This window comes from Maylandia zebra, linkage group LG14, assembly GCF_041146795.1.
Source record: "Maylandia zebra isolate NMK-2024a linkage group LG14, Mzebra_GT3a, whole genome shotgun sequence".
In the NCBI taxonomy this organism is placed as follows: domain Eukaryota; kingdom Metazoa; phylum Chordata; class Actinopteri; order Cichliformes; family Cichlidae; genus Maylandia; species Maylandia zebra.
Genome location: NC_135180.1, coordinates 32,718,235 through 32,738,579, shown reverse-complemented (window position 1 = coordinate 32,738,579; position 20,345 = coordinate 32,718,235). Strand labels below are relative to the sequence as shown.

At 38.4% G+C, this 20,345-nt stretch overlaps 1 protein-coding gene across 12 annotated transcripts in view; it reads right to left on the bottom strand.

The window, feature by feature from the left end:
* Positions 1–20,345, bottom strand: part of tenm4 (teneurin transmembrane protein 4) — a 146,430-nt gene that overhangs the window by 98,804 nt on the left and 27,281 nt on the right. For all 12 annotated transcript variants that reach the window (XM_004560521.5, XM_004560522.5, XM_004560523.5 and 9 more), the window contains exons 2-3: positions 12,673–12,958; positions 11,749–12,021 (exon numbers count right to left, since the gene is read on the bottom strand). In XM_004560521.5, coding sequence (XP_004560578.1) covers positions 11,749–12,021; positions 12,673–12,895 — 496 coding nt within the window. In that variant the 5' untranslated portion in view covers positions 12,896–12,958. The remainder of the gene's footprint in view (positions 1–11,748; positions 12,022–12,672; positions 12,959–20,345) is intronic.

Below are 20,345 nucleotides of genomic sequence, written 5' to 3'. Positions count from 1 at the left end.
CATCCTGCAGGCCTGTGATGGCTGTTTTCAAGGATCTCCTGGTCGACACAACTGTTCGCAAGTGACACTGTGACAAGACATCTTCTCTAACTGCACAGAAAAAGTGCAGTAAAAACAGGCTTATAAACTCATCACGCCCATTTGGAGAATCCTCAGCAGAGGATTCCAAACTTCAAAGTTGTGCACATGGTAATCTGCTTTAAATGGATGTTTCGCGGCCTCTATCATAGCTCGATCATCAACTGAGCCGACTTAAACCATGGCTGAAAAAACAATACTAATAGTGGATAATTATCAGCTTTTACTTCATCTGCACAGGCTGCTCCATTCCCTCTTCCATCGCACAAAGAGGCTGGTGAATAAACACAATGGCATGAATAAATAATGATCCCACAATCCTCTTAAGGTCCCCGAATAGTGAGGGGGAAAAAAGACAAAAGTTTACTTTTGGTGTTTGAGAGCAAGCAGAGCCTGAAATTGTAAGCGACTCATTAGGGCTACATGTGGCTTGCCTCGGGCCTTGCTGAACAAAGATAACACCATCCCCATCCTGCCATTCCTCAGTGCATTCTAGGGCTTGCCTAATAAAATTCTAAAGTATACCCTTAAGAAAAAGCTACATTCCTAATAAAAGACAATAAAGAGCTTAAACACGGCCTCAAAAAACTGAAAACCTTTACATCTTCCAAATTTTCTTCTGGAATCCAAACTGTATAATACAGTAAAATTCTTTACTGAGAGGGACACATTTTACATGATTCCACCAGATGTTGTATATAGCCATCGGAGTAACACGCAGGCTTTCATGAAAGAGAGTACACCTCTGTTAAAACTGATATCCTCCTCTCATCATGCTCTCCAGATAGCTTACATAAAAGCCCACTGTTTTTCATTTCAGACACTTTGTCAGTGTTGAAGAATTGATTTGTGTGTGTGTTCAGCTCCCACTGAGTGCAAGACAGTTCAAAAGGCTATCTAAAATACATGCTGTCAAGCGGCTTATGTTTGTAAGTGCTTATATAATTCATAGCATGATAAAAGTTAAGCCACTAAGAGTCAGCAACATGGTCAGTAAGATTAGTTTATACCACAAGAAGTTAAACAAAGAGTAAAGAAATGTGGGCATAAATGTATTTTGAATTTGAAAACAATTTCGACCTTATATAAGTATATTCCAACCATCCAAGTACTTCTTATAATTCATCCAAGTATGTAGTTAACAATACTTGGTTGAATGTCAGTTGCAAGAATATTTTGTGCAGACAGAAAACACCTTTACTAAGGAACAATTGTTCACAGCAAGGAAAACTATTTTTATTGCAAATTTGGACTTGGACAACAGCACAAACATCATGATTATTTTTAAATAATTTGTCAATCTAGTAGCAAAAAATTATAAGAATTTCCAATATTTTATATATTCTATTGTTGAGCATTGAGTCCTTTGTGTACAATTTTTCGTTTTAAAAAGAATTATTTAAGAATTAAAATAAGACAACATTGAACAGTTTGTTTACCAACAATTATGGTGAATAACTACCAATTACAGACAAATGTTAAATAAGTGCAGTGGACGTCATGAACTTTAAAAAATGGGCCTTTTTATAAGGGATTGCCTCAAGCAAAACACTGGGAAAAAATGAATTAATTAATAATGAAAAACTGGAGAAAAAGAGGGGGATGGAAGCACAAACTGGTCGACGGTAGAGCCAATCTCGGAAGGGTCCCTGGTGGCCCACAACCATCCAACAGCCTCTACAGTAGAATTCCTGCAATGGGGGATGTGGTCCAGGCCCAGCCGGCAGTGGACTTGCAGCAAGCCAGCGACTGTCAGGCAGCTTTAAGCAGCCATTAATGAACCTTTGGAAGGTTCATTAATGGAAGCATTTTATGACTTTAACGTCTCAGCTTTGCTTTTGTTTTTTTTTATTAGTTTCTTTTGTTTGCTTTTTAGAAACAGGTGAAACACTTAGGAAAAATGAACATACAGTAAAAACAATAATTGCTTTATCCCAGTTATCTTGTTCTCATAATTGTTGGAAGATAAAATCCTAATTGAAAATGAAACTGGATTAATTGCCCAGCCCTAGTATAATGTTACCTCAGTAATGTTACCTTGAGACATTTTAGTTCATATTAAACATACATTCTGTTACATAAAGGATGTTCTGAGCTAAACCGCAGGATAAGAATGGAGTCCAATAAATATTTAATGGATAAATATGAGCCATAAGCCTAATCTTTTTTCAGTCCTTTGTTTACTGCATTCTGGCTGTTACAGGTTGTATTATTATTCATGAAGCTGTCACTTTCTAGAATAAAATGAGACATTTACGGTTCTATCTTACTTCTATACTTTTCTTGGATGTGTACAGTGTGAAGAAAGCAGAACGTCTAGAAGTCAACTATGTGATAAGAAAAGGTACAATAAAGCTTTATTTATCCGAGATTAGGGAATATGTTTGCTACAGCAGTTAATATAATTTAATAATAATAACATCAACAGCACTAAGAAAAAGAAAAAGTAGAAGCAAAAAAGTTTTTAAAATGTCAATAAATGTTTAACTGAATTTTGGCAGTAGAGCTGAAACAGTCTGTCAAAGAAAGTCCGCCGTTGCCAGTCCAGTAAACGGTGAACAGTGTGGTCAGTATTATAAATTGGTATTTATTTTTTTCAGTGACCTCCTCTCGACCACAAATCTTCAAATATGTCCAATTTGTAGCCAATCACAGAGCCAGCTTTCTTGATCAGATTATCCATCTGTTAGTGTCACCAGCTCCGACGCAGTTCCCCCAGCAGACCCCAACAAAGCAGGCTGAGCTCACCACAACAAACTTATAGAAAATCTTTTCCTGCCTCTCACTGTCTTTTAGCAAATGACAAAAGGGGCACACAAGACTTAAAGCTCAACTTAACACTATAACAATGTTAGGAAAATCAAAATATTCTTTTTTGTCCTCGCTTTTCCACTTCACTTTTGCAAAAGCGAACATAATATTATCGCAGCCATGCAACTGTTGTATGCTATAGAGTCACATAACTAGTGGAGCGTATAAATTTTTATAGTGGCTGTTTATCAGGCAGCTGACTGACAGAAGTCAATTTATTTTCTAGTACCTGATTAAGTTGTTCAACTTGACATTTTGAAAACATACTGCCTCAGGTTGCCATCCATACCTAAGCTAAATGGGAAAATGCGTCTGAACTACACTTACGCGGAACAAAATGGTAAAGGCGTTACACTTCCAACCTACTGTAAACAACAGAGAGCTTAGCTAGTAAGAAACCAGTTTAAATCCTCTAAAAGTGCATCTATGCCAGAATTTGGTAATTCACACACTGCAAGACAGACAGATAAACTGCAGCTCTGGTGCGACCTACTGCAGAAGCTGGCAATTCATACAGTTGCGATAAGACTGGCGTTTCCAGTGTGACAGCAGTACTTTTGGGAAACCTCTGAAGGCAGAAGAAAAAAAACTGTAAAGCTTATATCCCAAACTATTTTCTTCAAAATTCACAGGCTGTGAAATTTTCACTGTGCCAAGCTATTTTCAATGAGAGATAAATAATCCAGGAAGAACATGAGCTGTCCAGCGCAATGAGTCTTTATGTGTGTGAAAATAATCTTATATTTAAGCATGCTAATCTTATTTTGAATCGCTCTGTATTGACAAATAATTATACTCACAAAGGACTATCTGAACTCACATCATTCCCGGGTAAGACTTTTAAAAGAAACACAAATTTAATAGACACGTTTCATCCGCATCCACTGAGACTCTTTTGGCTCTTTTCTTGTGTACTTTTATACATATACGATGAAATATGCATGAGAGTTCAATAAAAAAAAACATGATTTGATTTTGCATCTTAAATATAAGAAAGTGTTTTCTACCTTTGGATGATGAAGTGACAGAAACATATTTACATATTCAATTTCCATAGCTGGTGTTTACTGATAAATGTTAGATCAAGTAGGACTAAAAGTTCCATAGCTGAATTTGTGTCAGAGACCATACATATCAGAGGTGACTGCTAATGAGAAAATTCTCAGCATGAACATTTAATTATTTTTTTTTATCTGAGACTGGGGCAACAGCACATTATGATCTCTGCTTCCTCAACCTCAATAACAACCCCTAATTGCTTTCGCAACAATAACCGATCATTCAGAGCTATCTGAAATTTTACTGCAAGGCTTCTAGAAAAGAGAAACATAAAAAGCATCAGATACAAGAGATTTGTAGATGTTTTGTTTTAATAATAATAATGGATACTTTATTGATCCCCATGGGGAAATTACTTGTTTTTCTCTGCATTTGACCCATTCACTCAGTGAAGCAGTGGGCAGCCCACTAAGCAGGCGCCCGGGGAGCAGTGTGTAGGGACGGTACCTTGCTCAGGGGTACCTCAGGGTAGCCGTTAAGTGGATTCGAACCGCCGACCTTCCGATCATGGGGCGACCACTTTACCTACTGAGCTATCCCTGCCCCTGGTATGTTACATATTTATATGATAGCATTGAGTAAGAAACTGTATTTAATACAGGATCCTTGAATCTGGACAGTAACTATTACTCGTGCACGGAAAAAGATTCAGAATATTGAATCAGTGCATTGCAGCTTATATTCCATTTTAAGAATGACTGTTCTCTGAAAATAACACAAGCATATAAAATAGGACTCTACATTAAATGGATATTGCTAAAAGAGGGACAGAAATTGTAACACTAGGTTTGGATAATCCTCCAAAGAGGAGGGCTCATCCTCCTCCATGTCGTGCTTTGAGGCCCCTGAGTCTCAGTGGTGGGCCCTGATGTGATGTTGGTTTAGACTGTCAGAGGCACTGGCAGGGAGTGGATAAGCAACCCCACAGATAACAGCTCAAAACTGTCCACAAGGGCCTATAAAACCCACCAAATTAGCCTGCAAATGAGCCAGCAAATATCTCTACTAATCCATGATCTGAGGAGAAACTCTGCCAAAAAAGTAAACAAATAAATAAGTTCATAAGAAATACTGGGGGTGGTGGCTGCTGTGAGCTAGGAAACCACTAGTGATTTCTTTGAAGCATCATTTCGCCTGATATTCTGCCGCTGCGATGCCCGTGACCATTTCAGAACAAGCTTCCATGTTGTGCTCGATGTGGTTGCAGTCAAATTACAGATCCCAGCATTACAGCAAAAACTCTCCTCTACAGCAAAGGATCACAGCCTCTATCACAGACGCCAAAAGTCAATGATGCCTCAAAATACCATTGTTTGACAACGATTCTGTTGTGTCTGCAGGAAAACCGATACAGCTAATAAACTACAATAGGACAGTGTAATTGTTCCTAAGGGTATTTGAAAAATAATATTCTATAAATATGTCACTGGTTTCATTGCTGAGCAAAAATGATATCTGTTAGAGAGAAACAATCACAGTCTGTATCAATAGTTTATCATAGCCTTACTTTTTCTATCTTAATTCTTTTTAATTAGCCAATAAGAACCCACATTCATGATACAAACCTATCAAACAAACAAAAAAATACTCCCGTAATGTTGTAAGCAAGCGCTATGAGTCCAGCCGTGTAATACAGAAAAAACGTGTCCAAATGAAAGGCTGATGTCACTTCACCCCACAGGCTCCAATTTTATTCAGTTCAAAGTTAAAACACATCTTAAATGTGGAGTGTGCATCAAAGACATTTTCTCATATGATTCAGGGGGGTGTGGCCATTGACATCTATCTCTAGGCAGAGCGTACATTTGTAATGTGCTTCCTTATTCTCTGTAACCTTTCAAATTATTTCATTTAGATTTTTTCAGCTTCTCACTTCACCAAATCCTGGATTTTACTTTACGCAGGTCAAATTAAAAAACAACCCCCCCCCCTAAAAAAAAAAAAAAAACAGTACTGGATTTAACAAAAGAAAGTGGACTATTGTTAGGGCTGCGTCTCTGTAACACATACATTTTACAATCACCCTCAAGTGTAGGTGCTTCTTTATGCAATGGAATTGTGGCTTGGGCACAAGAATAATGACAGTGAATAGAAGCGAACAAAAGGCCTTTCAATGCGTGGATACAGGGGACAGGTTGATGTACTCCCCGCTCAAGTTCAAAACTGTGAGAGATTTGCTTTTCAAAGCTCCTCAGCCTTTTGGGGCTGTGACTTTTCTACGAGGAACACCTGTCCCTCACACTCAGTCATGCTATGTTCAAAGATTCAGTAACTGAGTATAGCCCTGGAGCTCTTAACCTCAATCTTTCAACAGTTCAAGGTTTCTTCAGTCTTGAACCCTTCAACATGCATCTAAAACCAGGTAGCAAGGGAACAAAATCATTGTCACCAAGGAGTTGGAGAATACTGTGTGAGTTTTGTTTCACAGTTTTTTATAACACTTACTAACACTAACTATGACTGCATGTATGGATCATCAGTGGAAGTCAGTAACAACATCTAAAGCAGACCAAAAAGAACATCTCGGTAGCAAAAACATCATAAGAATGCAGGAGCAGAGTGAATCTAGATAACAGACTGACCACATTTTATCTGCCAACTCACCATCAATAAATGCTGCACTTACCCAAGCTAAACGCATGATCAGCTCAGCAGATTATGTGCTTTGAAGGTATAAATGCTGATCACTGACTCATGTTATAATCAGAATAAAAAAAGAAAAGACTTAAAAAACACGACCACCGCTCATATTCAGGCCTTATTTTTGCATGCTACCTCAAATCACTCGTTTGTGGAGCAGCCTCTAAAGTGTGTTGTTGTGATAAAGATCATAGGAAAGGGAAGAAAAACTGGGGGGGGGGAAATGCTTTAGTATTTTGGATAATTATAAGATCAGAATATTCCTCTTCTTTAAAAAAATGAACTTTAAATGCTCATTAAGTCCATTCTGTTTTAATGAAATTTCCTGTATACTGCACTCAAAAACAAATGAAATTGTTGGTTTAAAAGAATCCTCTTTAATTGGATACTGCACAAATAAGGTTTTTTTTTTGTTTTTGTTTTTTATAATTGAGTCAGTTGTGTTATTTCAGCAAAATACTGCATTCTGGCAAGTCAACTTAATGGCTTTTTATTGAGTCAATTCAACAATTGAGAGTAAAGTCCATTCTGTTCATAGTTCACGTGATGTCACAGCGATTTCACGCTGCCGTATTTGATCGGAGCCCATACACTGTGTAAGGTCACAGCTCTGTTAAATGGGTATTTACATGTACTGTGATTAAATATACAGAATGGAAGAAGTCATATTTTCTAGGTTAAGAACAGGTCATACGTGATTAAATTCAACTACCCGTGAAAAGAGAGTATCGGACCATGTATACCATATAGAAAGGGAAAAAAGCATGGAGCATGTGTTACTAAAAAGTAATGGATATAGGAGAGGTAGAGAAATCCTAAAAGTAAAATATATAAACAGGGGTGTGTGGGAGCTAAGTTTAGGTATTCTGTTGCAAGGGGTTGTTAGTGGTGGCACAGAAGCACTTCTGGGTTATTTTAAAGGAGAGAAAAGTTGTAAACAGAACCTAAAAATAAAATGTGTAGTATTTGGGTGTGTATATTAGTGCTGCTTTCTAGGATGGGAACTCCCCATACTGCAGATAGCATTTTGGAGGGTGGTACTATTACTAGTACTTGGCAGTAATACAACTTATTGTTTGCTCAAAGAAGTAGTATGGACTAGTGTCTTATTTCAGTGAGATGCTCTAGCTCAAAAATCTGAGGTGCATATTTTTTTCCCTTAAAAATGTTGTTGGTTTTGGTTATGAAACAGGGGACTGTGGTTCGATATAAGACCAATAATTACTGTAGGACTGAACAGGGTGGTGATGGGATACTGAGGCAGAGCAGTGCAGAGTGTGTGTGACTGAATCTGTAGAGAACTGGGTGGGTTGCTCTCTGTGCAGAGCAGCGGGGGAACCGTAACTAAACTGAGAACAGTGTGGAGTACAGATCCAAGGAAATAAAGAGTTTTGTGCTCCATGCAACTGTCTTACTTAATTTTAGTTTGCTCTTTTCATCCATCCATCCATCCATCCATCCATCAATTTCCTCAAATGTAACTGTTTTCAATGCAAGACTAATCCATAAAAATAAGCTAATTTACTTAAGTTGCTATAATATACTCAAATCATTCATATATAATTTTTTGGAATTCAGCAAGTCCACATATCAGTGAGTTATTTAACACAGCTGCGGGACACAACTTGACACAACTTCTTTTTTACCCCCGTCCCAAAAAATACATTTATATAATGAAAACCTCTCTTAAGCTCAACAGAAGTGGCATCTGGCATCAGGACTGCTCATTTGTGCTGAAATCTTCTATTTTAAAAGGAAATCAGAAAACTTTATTCAAATTATTATTAGTACTACTAGCATATAATTTTGATTTCACTCAGACACCCCCTCAAGGCAAGTTTCATTTAATAAAAGATTTAAAATCAGAGTGAATCCAGCGATTTCAGGAGTGTGTGGAGACAACACAAACCCCTACTAGTTGCTTGTGTGCTGCAGGCTATGGAGAGACTTTCACAAGAAGATTTCACCAAAGTATCATGAAGCTTTGCCCTGAAGCAATGCCTACAGTTACCAGGATTTCAGTAATGACCATTAATAATAAAATTAAATCAAATAAAATGAAATAATTAAAATAAAAATTTTTGCATATTCTTTATACCGGCATTAAATTTCTGTGAAATGATGTAACAAAGCGTATCATGAAATTGAACTTTACAGTAACATCAAGGCTCGGCTGCATAGTATATCTCCTCAATCGATACCGACAAGATCTCTCGGGAGGACGGAGAAAGGGAAAGCAAAATCAGTACACAACATAACTAACCACTCACTGGAACTAATTACATTTTGTCCTTTGAAAAATATCAGCATCAGTCACTCAAACATTTTCTATCAACAAGAACTGTGTAGACTTTAGCCACATTGTTTTTCTCCACAGGTTATGGAACACATGAATAACAATCCCTCGACAGGCTTTTGCGGCCATCTCCATTGCCGGTTCTTATGGTTACAGAAATGTAATAGCCCAGCCATGACAGTGGGGGAAAGTTGGATTAGAGAGCACATCTGGATAAGCCGTTATTGGGTAAAAACCAAGAACAGCAAGTCTCTCCCAAACCCAGCAGTCTGCCTGGCCCTTCTTGCAGTTTAAACTCTGTAAGATGTGCAATGACTCAGCAGTCGCTGGCTGCTGGAAGCATCCTCAAGGGACTCCCTAGGGACCGGAGGCAGCATGGATAGGATAAACACACATACCGGTACACACTGCATTTAAATGATATCCAATCCACAGTCGAGCACATGCATGTGCACACAGATGCACGCATATAAATGAGGTTTACAATGAGCACTGGAAATACTTATTTCTCCATTAAGTATCAAATGATAACAATAAAAATTTGCATGTCTGCGACACTACACTTATTTATTGAAACTAATCATGTAATTTGTTAAAACGGCAATCAAGATAAAGGCTAATATTACTGCGACATCTCAAATGGAATGAATCAGTGAAGCACACTATGATAAGGAAAGGTTTTTCTTCAGTGTAAAACTGACAACTGAATCACAGCATCGAGAAAATTGTTCCAAAATTGCTGTCACTTATTTGCATGCATTAAAACTAGGGTCAAGTAAGTCACATGTGAAGAAGGGGGGACTGCCCAGTGGCTTGAATACATTAAAGCAGAGTAAATGGTTTGTTGATTTAAAGAGATTAAAGCACACACAAGCAGACCTGCTCGATGGATTTTAATTAACTTGCCATATATAAATTGTATGTTATCAGGCATTACTGAATTAAATGCTGAATACAAGTGCTCTTTCTGCTTGGGTGAGTGGAATAAAAAGCTACTTAGAATCCCGATTGGGTCTCACAGACGCATGATGCTGCAGCTTCGGGTGCTCTGAATACATTCCAGCCTACCAACCCCTGAACAGTCAACCAAGAAGAGTCTCTTTAATTATATACAATGCTGGTAAAATCAAGTCCTTTGGCATCTCAGATGATCAAGCAGAGAGATGCCATGTTCTCTCCCTGAGTCATTCGGGCAAATGGATTCCACTTCCAAGAGTCATTTCTGTCAGTTATAATAAGAAGCTAATACATAATGTGACACACTCTGAAATGCAAAACTATTCACAAGGTTCTCTACAAGGCTGTGCAGGGGCAATTAGAATTTTGCCGCTAGGCCCTTGATGAGTTCCTCTTTCTGGGAAGTATCCTGGGAACAGTGTCATAAATCTACCCGTTAATATGCATGATTTAGGTTTGTTTCTAACTATGTATCGTTCTAAACAGACCTTAAACTTTACCATGTAGTACCTCCGTATCACAAAAAGCAAATTAAATGACAGAGTACCTCCAACCTATGAGAGCTTTTTCTTTCAGTTTACACACTGTCCAAAAAAATAACAGGATGCAACAGAGTTTACTGACAAACAGGCACAGCGGGACTGAGCATCCAAATTTAATCTTCCAAACAGAATTCTGTAATATCACAACTTTACGGCTCTCGCTAATCTGCAATTTAACAAGTAGCTTCAGCAAAACTGTTATTCCCTTCCGGCGTTTTCTTTGTCGCAGGTAAAGTCAGGCTCTGGAATTGTAATACCCCTAAAAACACTTGAAATACTGTAGCATGCACAGATATATGTCTCCCTCCATTCACCTTTGACTCGGCTGACACACAATAGCACTACTGATAACATAACTGTAATTTCATTCAGCATTACATGTTTGAACTGGTAACTGATTCCTGAGAAAGACAGGAGCTGATTATACAGGGTCACCTGATGTATCAGAATGCCAATGTATTCTGTGCTCGCTGTAAAGAGCGAACACAGAATACAATACAGTGTGAAATGTATGTAATGAATAACATGATCCTTTGGCCAGTAATGCGCTGCTAATGTTTGTTAACCCTTGTTCCCGATCGCCAGCCATGACAAGTTGGGCCCACCCCCAGAGGTTGACACAATTTTGTTCCTTAGATTAATTAAATATGAGATCCCGGCTGTTTGAATCTGTATCTTTGAGCCTGTTACTGAACACCACCCCACAGCCCCCCTTTCACCCCAGCCATGATGATGACTGCTCTTTTATCTCATGTCTTCCAGCATACAACGTAGAACACGTGGACATTTAACGAGGCTAAACATTTAATTTTCATTTAAAGAGGTTTATATGTGAGTTTCTGAGCAAACACACAAAGACTTCATGCGCTCTGGGACAAAACAGAAGCACCAAGACAGATCATTGTCCAACAAAGACCAATACAATACAACAGATTCAGCAGAAAGAAAGCAAGAATAAAGCGATCCCTAAACAAAAAGCAGAGGTAATGGCAGGTAATAATTCTGATCGTGCTGAAAACTAATAAGCGCATCTCCTTTTAGAAGTCACATCCTAATTATGCTGGTCTTTGGGCCAATTTCTGATATAATCAAGCAAAAATCTGAAAGGCTTAATGAAACTGTCATGTTTAATTGCAGCTCATCTTGTCTTTGTAAGAAGTCCAGTTGAGCAATGCCAAAAACTATTCAACCTAACATAATAATCATTTAGTCTAAAACTGTGACTTTATTTCACGCTGTTCTTCTTTTCCTGTTAAACAACATGTTACGTTGTTTACACCAGCGTCAAAATAAACCAAAAAAATTCAGACTCTGCTTTTTGATAAAGAATGGCTGAGAAAAAGTAAAAAGAGAAAAGCTCCTTACCATTTTCTGTGTTCTCATGTTCTGTGTCAGTCAGAGTTAGATTGGAGTTGGCCCTGCTGGAGAGGCACGAGCTGCGGCCTGACTTGGTGTTGCTGCGGCCCCATAATCTGACTGCATGCTCTGGTGACATAATGCCGTCTGTCTCCGTGTCCGCATCTGAGCCCACACTGACTGAATATTCGCGGTGTGCCATCCCCAGGTCAGTCCTGTATGTGGCGACATGCGATGGGAGGGCATCTCCAAAGCCAAGATCTCGAAGGGAAAAGTCTGCCCCTACAGCAAGCCAACAGATAGACATAATTAGCTGCATCACTTAACATAATTAACAGTATTCAGTGCAGGAAAATGACAGCAATTTAATGGCCTGGGTGGAGAAAACACTATAGAGCAAAGGTTTCACTAGCAGTGGTCGTGGAGTTGCAAGTACATGAAGGATTGGGACATTTAACATTTAAAAAAACAAAACATCTTTATATGCTTTCACTATATTCACTTTAGGGTACCTTATCAGAACTATGTCTTGTTACACTGGGGCAAATTGTAACTCAATTCCCTGTTTTACTGTATTTAAATGTTGCCCTTTTTTTTGCTTTTGCTCTGCAAAAGCAGAACTACAACATCAAGTGGCAAGCAAATTTAAATCTACCATCATATTTCATTTAAACTTAAATGATTAATTATGCATTTCAGCGAGCAGGTGAAAGTGTGCATGTCCTCCATGCAGTTTTTAACATTGCCATGGTAAGTTCAATCCATAGCCACCTTACTTAATAGTTGGATGATGCTGAGTGACCTCTACTGCGACTCAATGTAAATTAATAAGAGATTCATCATTAAAAAATGATGATGCATATCACTAATAAACTGCTACTAGCTATACCAAGTGATATTAATGACACTTTCTCATCTACTATTTTGTCTAACCTTGTCGGTTGAATTCATCCACTTCGTGGTGAACCATTTCCTTGACACGGGTCCCGTAAGCCATCCTGGAATCATGGTTGAAGGCTTTTAGTGTTTCACTGGAGCTGTAGGACTTTGCGCTGGGTTTACCGTCCTCGCTGTCTGCTGAGGAGCTAGTGTAACGGCGCTCTGTGTCCTGCCGAGCAGTAAGTGAGCGGTAGGGTCTACGTTCCTTCACTTCCATGGCTGCCTCCACACTACTTCCAAAATCAAATGTGTGTTACAATGCCAGTTTAGTTTGAGAGTTCTGTAGAAGAAAAAGAAAAAGAAAATATTTTAGCCTTTATCATCGCCCAAAATAAAGTTAAGGCATTCAAATGTGTATAAAATATGTCTAATTCAAACATGCTCATATCATTTCAGGAAGCATAATGGTAGTATGTTAAAAAAAAGCCATTACTGACTATTTTCAAATAAAAATCTCCGTACACCCACATACACACACTTAACCAAGCTGCTGCAGAAACATATCAAATGCAAATGCATGCCCCCGAACAGCGCATGCATGGCTCAGCACACACAATGAGAGCCCGGAGAACCACTAGGATTAGATTTCATAAAATATTGCACAACAAATCTTGCACCTATAAAGTTTACGGTGCAAGTCTCCCACAAATATTCTTTTTTATGTGCCACATAGAAATGCTGGGACTCCAGCATCTGTAAAAGTGGCAGGTGTCCCTCCATGAATTGTGTTGTTTATAAGTTACAAATCATCACCAGTTGGAAACGGAGGTTTCAAACAAATCTAAGACTACTCTGAACCCACAGAGATGATTAAAATCTGCAACATAAAACTACTACTGCCAAACAGAACACAGAGTATAAGATCTACACAGAGAAGAACTTTAGGCATTCAGCTATGTGGTGCATTTTATTTTCTTGGCGTCAAGGACAAACTGTTGAAGTGAAAACAGAAGAAAATAAAGATAAAACTGCAAGACGTTGCTGTCTCAGAGAAGCACGACATAAATCAATGGGTATTAGTACAGTGGACAGCAATTTTTGTCATGCAAATATGACATTCGAAGTGACCACGTGGATATAAAAACATTTGATCGCATCTACAAATGTCACTATGAATGGAAACCTTACAAAAATGCTTGATCACAGTTCACTCTGAAGCTCAGAGTAACCTGTATTTCTGCTTCATCCAAATGCATTGCCATGATAATTATATTTCACGAGCTGAACACCTTACCATTCATGCCACAGGGTTCTTTTTCAATTCTGCCTGCCTCAACACTTGACAATGAATTACTATAACCAAACGCAGGATGCAACTCACTGGACGCTAGAAGACGGCTCTCTGAACGAAAGATAAAAAACACACCAGGCAAATCTGGGAGGTTTAACTGACAATATGGCTGCGCTGTTCAGACAAGGATTTTTTCACAAGATAAGCTCTTTATGAATACTGTATGAGATTTGTGCCGGACAGAACAGTAAACAATAATCCGTAGTGAACTATATTTGCCCTTTCTCCCCAAAAAAGTTTATTTTTCAAAGATGCCATTGTTGGAGTTGGGGGCTTTCTTTTTTGTACGTATTGACAGCTGAAAAGATCCTGGTGATTAATGACTTGAGGCCTCAATAGCAGGACCTCTGCCACATGGGGAGGTGGAGGGTTTTGGGGGTGGGGGTGGGGGCGTAGTGCGAATGCTCCCACTCTTCTGCCACAAGAGCACTTCAGCTGCTCCCAACATTTCAAATGCAGCCTGTATGAGTTGCTAATTTTTACCTTTTACTCGAGATCCTTGATGCTATGCAAATGTGAGGTACCAGACAACAAGCAGCTTTCTAAAGTTTCAAGAATGTTCTGTAAAGTGCATTGTTTTTGTTTCCTGAGAGCTGGGCTCAGTGCTTTGGCCATCTCTGTTTTGCACAGCCCTTCCTCCTCATTACTAATCGGCTAGTATGCAATGAGATGTAGTTTTGAGACCATGGGAAACCTCGTGAAGTTTTTTCAAAGAGGCTAACAGACTATGCACAGTGACAAATGACATGGGATGCAAATGTTCTCCAGTCTTGAAACCCTATCCACCTTAAATGCTGCTGTCAGAATTTTTACAAAAGGCACCTGTAAAATGAAACGGTGTTTAGCAACATCTGACATTATCATTGTGTTTCAGTGCCAGAGAGCAAAGCTGTTGTTGTTCTTCATCTGCCCAAGTCTAAATCCTGTGAGAGCGTGCCAAAACAAAGGAAACGCCACCGTTATTCTAATGTACTTTTGTGTGAAGATAATAAACAGAAGGTTTTATTTTCCAAGTTATATCGTCACTCACTAAAAAAATAGAAGTAATATGTGATACAAAGCCTATTTTTAAAGTGTTATTATCATCTCATGGTAGGCTCAAGGGAATGAACAAAGTGCCTTGAAGCACCGATGGAGAAGGTTAATGAGGGTATTTTTTACAAAGACTAAGAAAAGTTATTTACAAAGAACAGTAAAAAAGACATAACTGCCATGAACTGAAATCTCTAAAATGAAGATAATAATCAAGCTTTTATTCTAAAGACAAAGTTCTCCTAAAGCCTTAGATGCAGACCTCGAGCAGTGCCAAAAAGACGCTAACTGCATATCTATGGAATGATCCAAAATCAATTGAGGTCTCTCTGGATAGACAAAGAAATGATGGATGGTCTATTTTCCTCTCTAAAGCAATTGCAGACTCCACATTTTTCAATTACATTGTCTACAACTGACCAGGGTAGAGTCAGGTTTGTCTGTGGGTGTAAAGCAGATGTATAGCAGCTGTAAGCAGTGCAATAATGTGGTTCCACAGAAAAGGGCTTGCAGGGAGTATTCAATAATAAATGAATTGTCAGTTCAAGTCATCAGACACAGTGATGCATAAGGTCCTTGTTGAAATATCTGCTGGGAAGCAAGAACAGATTTAAAAATCATCTGACCCATTCAGTACTTCAAGGTGCATCGGAGATCACAATCAGCCAATACAACTTAGAATGAGCTACCATAGATAAAAGAAAGACCACTGGAGCTCCCGAAGAAAAAGTCACAATTATGAAGTAATACTTGCAAATCCGCATTCTTCAGGAACTGGATTTCACTCCTTAGGAAGAAAGGTTAAAACCAGTATAACTTACTGGAGAAAGGTTAGTGCTGCTGCTTTCAGACGGAACGTAACCAGCTACCAGCGACATGCAACCTGGAATATTAGCATGATAAAAAATACAGTTTTTAACAAACGGACTAGCCAGCTGTTCCAATCTCTTCCAGGGTTCCGGTTAATTTTAGTTCAGGCCATTTTTTACCTGGTTTGTATAGTCTTATTAATTCAGTGTTAAAAAGCAATAAACCTTGCCTCTATAAATCTTCACAGTTCTCCAGTACATCAGCGTCACCGCTCATAAATGGTTACTCGGGTTAACTGATTTCTGCTTAGAAAATGAGTTACCGTTAAGTTTTGCTGAACAAACTGCAGTCAATTAATTCTGTATAATCAGCACATCTCAACTCCCCAAAACAAATTTACGCTAAAGACAGTTCTTATGTGATTAAGTGGAAACTGCTGTAGCTGCAGGAGTTCCTTGTTCCAAAGGTAGTCTTTTGTCTTTCACAAAACCTGGCAAAGCAAAGCATAAAATAAACCACCTGTAGTTTATCTGTAGTGCAAAAGTAACTTAGTGAAGCTCATGTTAAAGCACTTGTTGAGGTTTTTGTCTGGAGGTTACTATGGCCATTGGTCCAGTGTCAGGAGTTAAATATGTGATCTAAATAGGTGGGAGGCAATTGGGGTACAATATAAATGCAAATGGGTCTGTACTATCCATCAAACAATTAGCAGCGTGCTGAGAATTGCTATTCAGCACCGGTGCATATAAATCTAGCCTTCTCTCGCAGCACAACCCTGTTTTCCATTATAATTAACTGCTTGCTGCTCTTTACATGTCATAGATTTTTCAATGCAGTATTCGAGACTAAATGGTAACATTCGTCACAGAGTAAAGACTTTGCAATTTTGGACCCTGAGAAAAAAAATGGCAATGAGAAAATATTTACAATATATTTGGTTATGGCAACAACATGTTTGTTTTTCTATTGTTACAGAAGCCCTAGGACAGAATTGTGATAGGGTCAATAATTTAAGATGCGCATCTCCCAGTGTGACTGCTGCCATGACCTACATCTACCGCCCGACCAGCCAACCAGGACAAAACAACATGCTGATAAACACAACGTAAGCGCCATTGTGAATTACACAAAACAAACCTCAATTTAACATAATAATATGTTAAAATCTGCAAAACAAAATGTTTGTGAATCCAACAAAGAAGAAAATCTATTTGAGCCGTGGCAGCAGAAGCCATGTTGCCTTGCATGATGTGTCCTTCAGCTGTTATCACAACAGTGCCAAGTATGGAGCATGGAAGGGAAAAGCAGAGGCTTCGCATCCATGTGATGTAACCTACAATTCAGTTGGTATTATAACATTCCTTAAAATATCTCTGGTATTATTGTTATAGCACAGCCTAAACGCACTGAATTTAATATCATACTCCAGCACCTTAGAGCATTTTCACACGGTGTTTACCAAATTCCTTTGAGTATTTTCCAATGCAATTACAGATTACTTGCTTGTGAAATCTCTTAATTGATTGATCATAAACACTGGCATTTAAAGTTTTCCTCATGAGTGATGCTATTTTAAGATAATAGCTGATAAGTAACAGCTGGTAATGTTCAGGTGCATGAAACAAAATATTTTATGCAAATGTAATTTAATAAGAATGTAAGTTTTAAGGCTATGTACTAAATCTAAATAATATTGCAACTGATCATTAAAATGTTAGAACAGTATTATCTGTAACACCTACTGTAAAGATACAATACTGTGCAAAAAGTCTATTTTTCTGTATACTTTGCTTCTAAGGCACAAAGCTTTCTTGTCATTTATTTTAGGTTATCTTGAGCAATAGTTCTTCAAGTTTTTTTTTCTTTTGACACTGGCTAATTTTTCAGTCCAGTACTTGTAGCTCACTATTTTCAGAGGGATGCTCTTTTTTGTTAAGCCTACAAAGGACTTACACATTAAGAGAAAATTGGTAAAAATAAATAAATAAATAAATAAAAATGTAAAAAAAAATGTACTGTACCTGATATCTTCAGACACTTTGTTACTAGCTGCCTGTCATAAAAATGCATTATTTGGAGTTAAATCTTTTAGATACTACAGTTTGACAAGCATAAAATAGCATTTTTGCACCAACAAAGGGATTCCCAAAGAGGTATGAGCCAAAAACCGGGCCTATATCAGCAGTCTATGCTTAGAAAATTTGAGGAAACTGGAAAGATGGAGGACAAAAGAACAAAAAGTGGAAAAACTCTATTTGTTTTTCCAGGGGGGAAACATTTATGCTTTGGGGCTGCATTTTAGCCAGTGGTGTTGGAAAATTTTTACAGGCTGATGCAACACAGACGATGATGATGATGACCACAGAAAAGTACAGTCAGATCACGCATGTAAATCTTTTGACTGGCAATGGCTTACTTTTTTAGCATGATGATGATCCCAAACACACTGCCAATACAGCAAAAGCATACCTGTATAGAAAAACACACAATGGAAAACTATCACATCAATTATGGTTTGGCCTCCCTAGAGCCCATACCTTATATTTATTGAAGCAGTATGGAATTTCCTTTACAGAGGACAGAACAAAAGGCTGCCAACATCCAAAGAAGAACTTTGGAATACACTTCAAGAAGCCTGGAGAATTATTCCTTAGAAATATTCTTTATCACTTGAAGGAATGATAAGAAAACTTGTCTAAGGCAGTTCTGGCTGTCTAGAAGAATAAAGGTGGTCATACCAAGTTTTGACTCTCAAGCTCATTAAAATAGTACAAATTCTGTTTCTGCCTATTTACTGTATCTTCATGTAAGTTTGCCCATGTTTTACTAAATAACTGCAACTATTTCCCCCTTTAAAGTTATCAGGCTAAAGCAATGTATACATAAGAGATCAGGTGAAAAACTTTTACTTATCAAGTCACATAGTCAAATAATCTGTGACAGAAAGCTCACAACACTGCAGACAAACATCTACACCTACAAGCAGCTCATAGTGCAGCTCAGAGGAAAATTGGGCAGGTATCAGTAACACTGTCTACAAGGTCTATTGAAAGGAAGAAGTGCTCCATGCAGGCTCCATTTATTTCTTTTCTGGAAAATTTTCACATGCTTAGACTCTATAGAAAAGCCTCCTCAGCCAACAGAAAGGTGTGTTTTCAATAGAGGAAAAAAGAGCTGGGTAGATGGGGTCGGGGGGCTGAATGGCCTGCCAAACAGATCTGAATTCAGTAGTGCTAATACAAGCTGCGGAGGAGAGGGGGCATAGTGGTGGTGGGGAGGTATCTCAACAGCCGCCTCCTTCCGGGATCAAAAGCGAGCCCCACCAGCGCATTAAACAGAATGCGTAAAAGCCTTTACATAAACAAAAGTAGTCTGGGACCAGTGCTGCAGCACGCTCCCTGCTACTAATCACTCTAAGCAATTCAAGGTTTAGCCCTGACAGAAGGAGCAGGCAATGGAATAATGCTTTTAAACCAGCCCGGTAAATAACAGAGAGAAGCAGTCTATTTATTCACTTTACACCACTGATATACACTGCTGGCCTTGGCAAAATACAGAATGCGAAGATTGATTCAGAGTTCTGTACATACACATGTTAGGAATTAATGGGAAGACAGGAAATAATATGTTTTGGTAAGGTTTGCTGTCCCGAAGAAAAAGCGAGACAGCAAATAAATGTGGAGTTCACCCAGGTTTGAAAGAGAACCTCTCCACTAGGCTGAAGTGCTCCGGTGGTGACCTGTCTCTCATTAGTCTGCGGACTAATGCTCATTACCCTGCAAAGGCTAGACCTGAATGATTTATAGTTTGGCCTGAAGTGAAACCAAAGCTAATACCAGCAAAGCAATAATCAACTTACTGTAAACGTCGTTGATATTTATTCTTAAAAATATTTGAGAATTTGCAGCTTTAGCCAGAGGAAGGTCTATGGGGCTGAAATGCTACAAATAAATGATGCACTGAACACAAATATTGTGTAGTGCTAGTTCCTGCTTTAAGGAGTGATTCATCGGAATTACAAAAACACCCTTCTTCAATGCGTGGAGACTATGTGTGTGTCATAACGCGGTTCAGAGAGGAGAACACATTCGATATCTGCTGCTGACCGCCTTCAAATACTGCAAATAGAAAAATTAAAAAGTAAAATCTATTAAGTAATAATTGTATTTCTAAAAACTGTTTATTTGGAACTACTCATATACCCTACCTAAAAACTATTTAACTGCAATATATTTAGATTAACTCCAGAAATCTCAGAGATGTACTGTATATTTTGCAGTACAAGCAGATTAAAATAAAACTAGACTGCCAGCTGCTACTCAAAAAAGGTTGTGAAGTTTTGTTATTATTATGATGGGGATGGGGGATTCTTGTGTTGACTTTTCCAAGATCAGCTTGCATGACTCAGTCTTTCCAACAGTGGCTGAGCCACAAAATCCCGTTGCAATACAATCAACAAACATCTTTCAGGTGACCTAAGCTTTCTGGCTATTGCAGGTCTCCTGTTATTTGCAACAGCGGCTGGCAACATTTG